Below are 10,933 nucleotides of genomic sequence, written 5' to 3' on the forward strand. Positions count from 1 at the left end.
TAAAAAACAACAAAGATATACCCAAACAACACTACTATTTGTACATACAAAATTCTTCAGATTAGGTTAATTTGTTCACAAAGTCTCTTGCCTTCTCCAACATGTCAAAGAGGTGCACAGATCCATTTAAGGTGATCCGAAGCAGAGAGTACTACATCCCAAACTCCCTCAGTCTTCTCTTGACACCATCATAAGATTTTATTTTCTGGATCACCACCGCTGGGAAGTCCTGGAAGAACATGATCTAAGAGCCCTTGTAAATTAGGGCCTTCCGATCCATCCCCTGGATTCTGGAAGCTACCATGATTCTCTCCTTATCTCTATAGTGATGAAACCGCACCAGGAGAAGATGAGGACATTGACCCAAACCTGATCACCATGTCGTGACCTGGTGTGCCCTCTCAATCTTCAAGCTTCTCAAGCCAGCCTCCCAGTTAAGGAATTTTGGCAGCCAATCCTCTATAAATTCTGCAGGCCACTCACCTTCCTTACCCTCAGGCTGACTGATGATCCAAATATTGTTTCTTCTGCCCCTGCTCTCACGATCATCCACTTGGTCACGCAAACTCCAGGGCTTGGATCCTATCCGTGGAAGAGCTAGTATCAGCTTCCACCACTGTGACTTACCCTTATCTGTCCTCTTTTCCAGGTCTCCCAGTTGCTGTTCATGCTTCTGCAGCATGATAGAGATCGGGGCCAGCTGCTCCTCTATCTGCTTACCCGACATCTCACGAGATTTCATGAGCTCCTTCACTAGGGCCTGGTAGGTAATCGAGTCCAAGGATTCTGCAGGCTGTGCCGCAAGCCTGGCCTCGGACACTCCTCCTCCCTTCTTCGGCATCGCTGGATGGCAAGAAATGCAGGTAAGTTAACTTTTCACAGTTTCCTGCGACTCCACAACCTTTCTAGAGTCCTAGGATATTGCGATGGTCCGGGATGGGTGGGTTAAAAGTTCGTGCTGCTTGTGCGATGGTGCAGAGCTCTGCAAAACCATCCTCCGAGATCGCCGCCATCTTGGATCCTCATCCCATTCTATTCTTAAGTTTCAAAAAAAACCTTAAATGCACATGTGAGAAGCTAGTACAGAGAGTAGGCCAGACAGCCGATATAAAGTGTCAATCTTGTGGAAAAAGTGAAACTCACAGACAGAAACACCACCCAGTTATTAAAAACAAATGCTGTATGTGTAAAACAATGCAGAAGTAGGGCAAAGTTGCATTGCAGCATAAAGTCAAAGGTGCTCATACAAAGATGCTGGTGCAGTACAGCAACCTGCTACATAAGGTATCTCTGATATATTCTTAGGGGAAATTGATGATCCAACCAGTTAATTCTGGCAAAAAGAAATTACATCAAAGACTTCTCATTAATTTTCAGCTTGATCCAGGGGTGAGTGTATTATGAAATTGCATACAGTGAGTGCAGAAGTATTGCTTACAGTGTACAACAGTGTAACTATATATTCCAGGAGGTCTACCACTTAAATTTAAAGATATGTCTCAAACACTCTGCAACACAATGGGTATGAATGTGTGACATCACAAAGAGAATGTAAGGGTACCTCCATTTCGATGCATCCTGTCTGTGGAGTCAGATATTTTTTCTCCACTGGAACCAGACGAATAGACCCGAGCAATCATAGAGATACCTACTCCATAGATACCTCCTTAGGGGGCGGCAAGGTGGCTCAGTGGTTAGCACTGCTGCCTCACAGCGCCAAAGACCCGGGTTTGAGCCCTACCTCGGGCGACTCTCTGTGTGGAGTTTGCACATTCTCCCCATGTCTGTGTGGGTTTCCTCCGGTTGCTCCGGTTTCCTCCCACAATCCAAAGATGTGCAAGTTAGGTGGATTGGCCATGCTGAATTGTCCATAGGGTTAGGTGTATTAGTCAGAGGGAAATATAGGGGAATGGGTCTGGGTGGGTTACTCTTCGGAGGGTCGGTGTGGACTAGTTGGGCCAAAGGCCTGTTTCCATACTACAGGGAATCTAATCCAATTACATTCATCTACTTCCCAGCAGACCACAGAAAGTCTTCCACCAAGAGGGCTGAAGAAAGTTCTCTCGTTGTCTTTTATGGAGTCAATGGATAGGAGTTTCTACTTGTTAACCATTTTAAGTGTATTTCTGTGCTTATTGCATGTTATGTAGATAATTGTTAATTGTAGCATTGTACATACTTTATGAAAAGAACGATAAAATGTTAGATTGTCCTTGCTGGCTTGACACAAATACTGCTAAGAAAGGAAATCTCACAATATAATGCTTTGTACAGAATGTGGAGGCTTTTGATTTAATTTGTTTTGAAAGTTTTGTTGTTTTATTTAAAGAGAAGAAAATATGTTATTTATGTACTAATTTTCTTTCATTGCACACAGGTGGTAGGCAGTAACCAGACTAAAACTGTAATTGTTGGGTTAGGAGATGCATGCTTGTGATGTATAACTCTGTAAATAAATATAAAAGTACGTAAGGATTGGTTTCAGTTTCATACTTCATCACTATTCACAGGAAGAGTGCAACAACTGGAACAGAATCTTCAATCCTTTCCTGCTTCTTAACTCCCATTGTGTTGAGGTAACAACAATCTGTGACCAAAGTCAATGGAAGGGGAAGTGGCGCAACAAAGATTAGTATTACTTAATTATACCTATGGCTCCAGAGATGTACGAGTCATTATCCTTTATACATGGTAAGACTTGAAATGAACAACAATGCAGGCCTCCCATTAGAAGCAAGTTGCTTTTACACCATGCTTCCCTGAGCCCTGTGCTGTATATGCCCTTGCTACATCTGTATTATTTGGCAAAGGCTGTAGCTCATTTATTACCAGGGAATAGAGAACAATAATAAGCTATCTTTGCCGAATCCTCAAGTATTAGGCAAGAGTTAACTCAAATCCTACTTACGTGATGTCAGCATTTGGGTGTAGGCCAAACACCTGAGGGGTGTCAACAGCGGGTAATGTCTGAATATACTCTAAATAGGATTCCACACTGGCACAGATTGGGATGATATAATTAGTGTAGAAGTTGAACTTGGGATCAAATGTCTTCTCACTGAACCACACCTAAATAACAAATCCACAAAACATTACATTACGCGTATTTTACCTCAAAATGCAAGTTATTCCCTTAAACTAAGTTGCTAGATATCCTATTGAAGAAATAATAATTTAAGTTAAAATAAACTAACCAATTTACCTGAGAAAGTACTTATACTTTGTGGTTTAATAACTGTGATGAGATAGATCTGAAGAGCTATAAGAAAAATCTTCATAAATGACAAAGCAGAATAATTAGGCAAATTATTAAAGAATGATGCAGAACTGGTAATCTCCAAATCTACCATTTCTTTGGACGTAGGTTTGCTCGCTGAGCTGGAAGGTTCTTTCCAGACGTTTCATCACCCTATTAGGTAACATCTTCAGTGGAGAAAGTGAGGACTGCAGATGCTGGAGATAAGAGCTGAAAATGTGTTGCTGGAAAAGCGCAGCAGGTCAGGTAGCATCCAAGGAGCAGGAGAATCGATTCCCGAAGAAGGGCTCATGCCCGAAACGCTGATTCTCCAACATCTTCAGTGGGCCTCAGTCGAAGCAATGCTGATAATTCCTGCTTTCTATTTATATGTTTGGGTTTCTTTGGGTTGGTTATGTCATTTCCTGTGGCGATGTCATTTCCTGTGGTGAAGTTACTTCCTGTTCTTTTTCTCAGGGGGTGGTAGATGGGGTCTAACTCGATGTGTTATTTGATAGAGTTCTGGTTGGTATGCCATGTTTCTAGGAATTCTCGTGCGTGTCTCTGTTTGGCTTATCCTAGGATGGATGTGTTGTCCCAGTCGAAGTGGTGTCCTTCCTCATCCATATGTAAGGATACTAGTGAGAGAGGGTCATGTCTTTTTGTGGCTAATTGGTGTTCATGTATCCTGGTGGCTAGTTTTCTGCCTGTTTGTCCAATGTTGTGTTTGTTATAGACCTTGCATGGTATTTTGTAAATGACATTAGTTTTTTTACAAAATACCGTGCAAGGTCTGTAACATACATACTTTTGAAGAAGGACACCACTTCCACTGGGATAACACATCCATCCTAGGACGAGCCAAACAAAGGCACGCATGAGAATTTCTAGAAGCATGGCATTCTAACCGGAACTCTATCAACAAACAACTTGAGTTAGACCCCATCTACCACCCCCTGAGAAAAAGAAAGGAAGTGACTTCACCACAAGAAATGGCATCACCACAGGAATTGACATCACCAACCCAAAGAAACCCAAACATATAAATAGAAAGCAAGAATTATCAGCAGTGCTTCGCCTGACGCCCACTGAAAATGTTACCTCGTAGGGTGACGAAACATCTGGAAATGAACCTTGCAGCTCAGTGAGCAAACCTATATCCAGAACCTCAATCTGAGCTATAACCCTTCTCAAAACTCACTACCATTTCTCTACTTTCTACTGTCAACGTAGGACCAATCTACTGCAAGAATATTATGTACACAGTAAGATAACAGAGGAGGAGGAGGGATAGTGAATGGAATTTAAAGGTTGTGAGGGTAAGCTTGTTGATTGACTGAAGAGTTGGTAACAATAATTGGCCTGTTGAGATTCAACTACAGTGAGACAGTGTGCTGCCAGCAAGGTTCCCAGATCCAGTGAGGCTTCTCCTGCAACAACCTCTTCAGTCCAGTGCAAGTGCTACCTTTGAGAGACACCAGCCAATCAGAGGCCCTATACTGAAACTATCACAATCCTTCAGTCTGATTAATTAAGGAGATACATGGTTGTTTGGTGGTGCAGAATTCTGCTGATCGGACCACCACCCATGATCTTCTGACTGTCTTTATGACCCATTAATCTCTCCCATATTAGATGCTCCATGATGTAATCACTCCCCCACTGGTCTAAACACTTCTATTCATCTTGAGACCATTCTTTACCCCCTCTTATGATAGGTCAGAAGTCAGTGTAAGATGCACGTTTAGTGTGAAGGAGACTTCGCCTGACTGACACAGGGTGAGAATTTGGGTCAAAATGGGAATTGAGGGCATGGGGATTTAATTAATGTGTACCACATAAAATAAAGTCTCCAGATGACAGCCAAGTGGGTCAGGAAATAAAACATGGATTAAGAGTCGTACTGCACAGAAACTAATGGCAGAATGATTCATGTGGGCAGGGCAAGCATTGATTGGAAATTAAGATCGGACTGTATTTCTAATCTAGGAATCCTCTGATCAGTATTCCAGTTTGGAAGCTGAGGGCAATGGTTCACCCAGGATGTACAGCCAGAGCCAAGATCATGGCATCACAGATCTCTTTTGGTGCCTCTTTTGTTTTAAACCCAGCACCAGGGTCCTGGGTTCGATTCCCGCTTGTCTGTGTGGAGTTTGCACATTCTCCCTGTGTCTGCGTGGGTTTCCTCCAGGTGCTCCGGTTTCCTCCCACAATCCAAAAATGTGCAGGTCAGGTGAATTGGCCATGCTAAATTTCCCACAGTGTTAGGGCGTTAGTCAGGGGTAAATATAGGGGAGGGGAATAGGTCTGGGTGGGTTTCACTTCAGAGGGGCGGTGTGGACTTGTTGGGCTGAAGGGCCTGTTCCACGGTGTAGAGAATCTAATCTAATCTAATCTCTCAGCTGTACAGGGGAGGAGGAAGCAGAATGAAAGAACAATTGTTATAGAGTATTCCATAATCAATAATATCCAATACTCAGTGTTTTAGAAGGATAGACAGGAGGGAAAGGAGGTGGTGTAGTTTTGTTAGTAAAGGTTGAAATCAATACTGTAGTGAGAATTGATATCAGCATGGAGATCCAGGCGTAGAATCAGCCTACGTAGCAATAAGAAATAGCAAGGGAAAGATGTCCCTGTTGGGAGTATCTATCAGTCCCCAAATAGTAGTTCCACAATGGAGCACAGTATATTGTTGGGTGGCATAGTGGATAGCTCTGCTGTCTCACAGAGCCAGGGACTCGGGTTTCATTCCACCCGTGGGCAACTGTCTGTGTGGAGTTTGCACATTCTCCCTGTATCTTTATGGGTTTCCTCCCACAGTCCAAAGATGTACAGGTTAGGTGGATTGGCCATGCTGAATTGCCCATAGTGTTAACGGATGTGTAGGCTAGGTGCGTTAGTTACAGTAATAGGGAAGGGGAAAGAGTCTGGGCGAATTGCTTTTCGGAGGGCCAGTGTGGACTTCTTGGGCCAAATGGCCTGTTTCCACACTTTAGGGATTCTATGATTCTATGACAATATGCTTTGGATACAACCAGGGAGTAGACCATTCTGGATTTGGCATTGTATAATGAGGTGAGATTAGTTAATGATCTCATTGTAAAAGATTTTCCAGGTAAGAGTGATCATAGCAACCTAGAATTTCAAACGCAGTTGGACGGCGAGAAATTGGAGACTCCTACTAGTGCTTTGGTGTTAAGCAAAGGTACTTACATAGGCATGAGGACAGATTTGGTCCAACTGGACTGGGCAAGAACACAAAGTTGATGAGCAGTGGCAGGTGCTTAAGGAGACATTCAATTGCTCCCAACTAAAATATATTCCAGAGAGGAAGATTGTGAGAGAGGAAAAATTATTTATGGTTAAGTGAAGAAGTGAAAGATTTCATAAAGAAAAGGTCTGGCATATTGCAAAGGATGGCACTAAAATAGATAGAAAAGTAAATTGCAATGAAGAAATAAGAATTTTGCAAATGGATATGGATAGGCTGGTGAATTGACCAAAACGTGATAGATGAAGTTTAATGTGAGTAAGAATGAGATTATCCACTTTTGACAGAGAAACAGAAAGGCAGCCTACTATTTAAGGGGAGAGAAACTTCAGAGTGCATCAGTGCAGAGGGACCTGGGTGTCCTCATGAATGAATTGCAGAAAACTAATATGATGGTAATCAGGAAAACAAACAGAATTTTGGTATTTATTGCTAAAAAAAACAAGTACAAAAATAGGAAAGTATTTCTGAAACTGTACAAAGAATTAGTGAGACCACACCTGGAGTCCTGCGTACAAAATTGGTCCTCTTATTGAGCCATTGTATTGGAAGCACTTCAGATGGGGTTGATTTCAGGTGTGGGATTTGTATTATAAAGGGAGACTGAGCAGTTTAGGCCTATGGAGTTTAGGAAAATGACAGAAGATCTAATTGAGGAATGTAAGATGCTAAAGGGATAGACAAAGCAGAGATACAAAGGATGTTTTCTCATGTGGTGCAATCTAGAACAAAACAAATCATAGTTTGGAGATAAGGAGGAACAGATTTAAAACAGGGATGAGGAAAAAATACTTCTCTCAAAGGGACATGAATCTGTGGAATTCTCTCTCCAAGAGTGTAACAGATGCTGGTACATTGAATAAATTTAAGGATGACACAGACAGAGTTTTAATTAATAACAGGTTGAAGGGCAGGAAAGTGGAGTTGAGGCCGAGATGAGATCAGCCATGATTGTATCAAATGGTGGAGTAGGGTTGAGGGGCTGAACTGCAGATGTTTCATCACCATCGTCAGTGCGCTTCCGGTGAAGTGTTGCTTTTCTGTCCCGTTTGCTATTTATGTGTCCTGGTTTGCTGAGGGAGGTGGTATCATTTCTGGTTCTGTTTCTTAGTGGTTGCTATATGGACACTAATGCTACATGTTTATTCATAGAGTTCTGGATTGAGTCCCTGGCCTCCATGAATTCACGTGCAGTCTTTGTTTGGCTTGTTCTGGGATGGATACGTTGTCCCAGTCAAATTGGTGTCTTTCTTTGTCTGCATGTATGGATACACGTGATATTTGATCATGTCTCTTAGTGACTATGCCATCCACAACCGAATCACCTCTGAGGATTTCCTGTCCACAGAATCCAACCTCATTGTCCGTGAACCTGCACCACCTGATTCTACCTTCTTCCTAAGATTCACAACCTGACTGTCCCAGTCGACCCATTGTCTCAGCCTGCACCTGTTCCACCAAACTCATCACTTCCTACCTTGACACTGTCCTGTCTCCTTTAGTGCAGGAACTCCCCACCTACAATTGTGACACCACCCTCCCTTTCACCTCCTACGAGATCTTTGTTTCCACAGCCGCCAACGCCTCATCTTTGCCATGGACATCGATCCGGCACAACGAAGGTGTCCAAGATCTCCATTTCTTCCTCTCACCCATCCGAACCAGTACCCTTCCTCCGACACCCTCATCCGCCCCGCTGAACTGGTTCTCTCCCTCAACAACTTCTCCTTCCAATCCTCCCACTTCCTCCAAACCAAAGGGGTGGCGATGGGAACCCGCAAGCGACCCAGCTATGCCTGCCTGTTTGTTGGATACGTGGAACAATCCATCTTCCGTTCCACCGGCACCACCCTCCACCTGTTCTTCCACTACATCGATGATTGTATCAGCGCTGCCTTGTGCTTCCAAGAGGAGATTGAACAATTCATCAACTTTACCAAAATCTTCCACCCTAACTTCAAATTCACCTGGACCATCTCAGACAGCTCCCTCCCCTCCCTGGACCTCTTCATCACCGTCTCTGGCGACCTACTAACCATAGACATCTGCTACAAACCCACCAACTCCCACAGCTACCTAGACTACACCTCCTCCCACCCTACCTCCTGCAACAATGCTATCATCTATTCCCAATTCCTCCGCTTCCGCCGCATCTGTTCTGAGGATGACCAATTCCACCTCAGAAAGGCCCAGATGGCCTCCTTCTTCCACGATCGCAACTTCCCTTCCTACGTGGTTGATGATGCCCTCCAGCACATCTCCTCCACTTCACGCACCACTGGCCTTGAACCCCACCCCTCCCAATGTAACAAGGACGGAACCCCCCTGGTCGTCACCTTCCACTCCACCAACCTCTGCATACATTGCATCATCCTCTGCCACTTTCACCACCTCCAAACGGATCGAACCACTAAAGATATATTTCCCTCCCCAACCCTATCAGTGTTCCAGAAAGACCATTCGCTCTGCGACTCCCTCTCAGGTCCACACCCCAACGAATCCCACTTCTGGCACCTTTCCCTGCCACCGCAGCAAGTGCAAAACCTATGCCCACACCACTCCCCTCACCTCTGTCTAACACCCCAAGGGATCCTTCCACATCCATCAGAAATTCACCTGTACCTCTACCAATGTCATCTGCTGCATCTATTGCACCTGATGTGGTCTCCTCTACATCGGGGAGGCGGACACCTTCTTGCAGATCAGTTCAGAGAACATCTCTGGGAGACCTGCACCCACCAACCCAACCACCCCGTGGCTGAATACTTAAACTCCCACTTCCCCTCCCATATGGATGTGATCTATATGGACTTCAGTAAGGTGTTCGACAAGGTTCCCCATGGGAGACTGATTATCAAGGTTAGATCTCACGGAATACAGGGAGAACTAGCCATTTGGATACAGAACTGGCTCAAAGGTAGAAGACAGAGGGTGCTGGTGGAGGGTTGTTTTTCAGACTGGAGGCCTGTGACCAGTGGAGTGCCACAAGGTTCGGTGCTGGGTCCTCTATTTTTTGTCATTTACATAAATGATTTGGATGCAAGCATAAGAGGTACAGTTAGTAAGTTTGCAGATGATACCAAAATTGGAGGTGTAGTGGACAGCGAAGAGGGTTACCGCAGATTACAGCAGGATCTTGATCAGATGGGCCAATGGGCTGAGAAGTGGCAGATTAACTTTAATTCAGATAAATGCGAGGTGCTGCAGTTTGGAAAAGCAAATCTTAGCAGGACTTATACACTTAATGGTCAGGTCCTAGGGAGTGTTGCTGAACAAAGAGACCTTGGAGTGCAGGTCCATAGCTCCTTGAAAGTGGAGTCACAGGTAGATAGGATAGTGAAGAAGGCGTTTGGTATGCTTTCCCTTATTGGTCAGAGTATTGAGTACAGGAGTTGGGACATCATGTTGTGGCTGTACAGGACATTGGTTAGGCCACTGTTGGAATATTGCGTGCAATTCTGGTCTCCTTCCTATCGGAAAGATGTTGTGAAACTTGAAAGTGTTCAGAAAAGATTTACAAGGATGTTGCCAGGGTTGGAGGATTTGAGCTAAAGGGAGAGGCTGAACAGGCTGGGGCTTTTTTCTCTGGAGCATCGGAGGCAGAGGGGTGACCTTATAGAGGTTTACAAAATTATGAGGGGCATGGATAGGGTAAATAGGCAAAGTCTTTTCCTTGGGGTGGGAGAGTCCAAAACTAGAGGGCATAGGTTTAGGGTGAGAGGGGAAAGATATAAAGGAGACCTACAGTGCAACATTTTCACGCAGAGGGTGGTACATGCATGGAATGAGCTGCCAGAGGAAGTGGTGGAGGCTGGTACAATTGCAACATTTAAAAGGCATTTGGATGGGTATATGAATAGGAATGGTTTGGAAGGATATGGGCCAGGTGCTGGCAGGTGGGACTAGATTGGGTTGGGATAGCTGGTTGGCATGGATGGGTTGGACTGAAGGGTCTGTTCTGTGCTGTACATCTCTATGACTCTATGACACTCTGTCAAGGACATGCAGGTCCTGGGCCTCCTCCACTGCAAACCGTTACCACCGAACGCCTGGAGGAAGAATGCCTCATATTCCACATTGGGACCCTGTAATCCACATGAGGTAAATGTGGATTTCAACAGCTTCCTCATTTTCCCTCCCCCCCTATTATCCCAGTCTCAAGCCTCCAACTCGGCACCAACCTCCGGACCTGTCTGTCACTACCCCCCTCTGACCTATCACCTTCTCCCTCACTCTCATCCATTTATTCCTTTCTCAGCTACCTTGCTCCCAACCCCACCTCCACCCCCCTCCCATTTACCTCTCAGCCCCGACCCACAAGCCTCATTCCTGATGAAGGGCTTATGCCCGGCACGTCGATTCTTCTGCTCCTCAGATGCTGCCTGACCTGCTGTACTTTCCCAGCAACACACTCTTGACTCTGATCT

General features: G+C 44.7%; 1 protein-coding gene across 1 annotated transcript in view; it reads right to left on the bottom strand.

Annotated features, from left to right (window-relative positions):
• The window catches only part of LOC122540179 (dynein axonemal heavy chain 8-like), a 1,249,383-nt gene that overhangs the window by 28,794 nt on the left and 1,209,656 nt on the right, over window positions 1-10,933 (bottom strand). The window contains exon 87 of the mRNA XM_043675521.1: window positions 2,909-3,069. Coding sequence (XP_043531456.1) covers window positions 2,909-3,069 — 161 coding nt within the window. The remainder of the gene's footprint in view (window positions 1-2,908; window positions 3,070-10,933) is intronic.

The sequence above is a fragment of the Chiloscyllium plagiosum genome, chromosome 3 (assembly GCF_004010195.1).
Source record: "Chiloscyllium plagiosum isolate BGI_BamShark_2017 chromosome 3, ASM401019v2, whole genome shotgun sequence".
NCBI lineage: Eukaryota > Metazoa > Chordata > Chondrichthyes > Orectolobiformes > Hemiscylliidae > Chiloscyllium > Chiloscyllium plagiosum.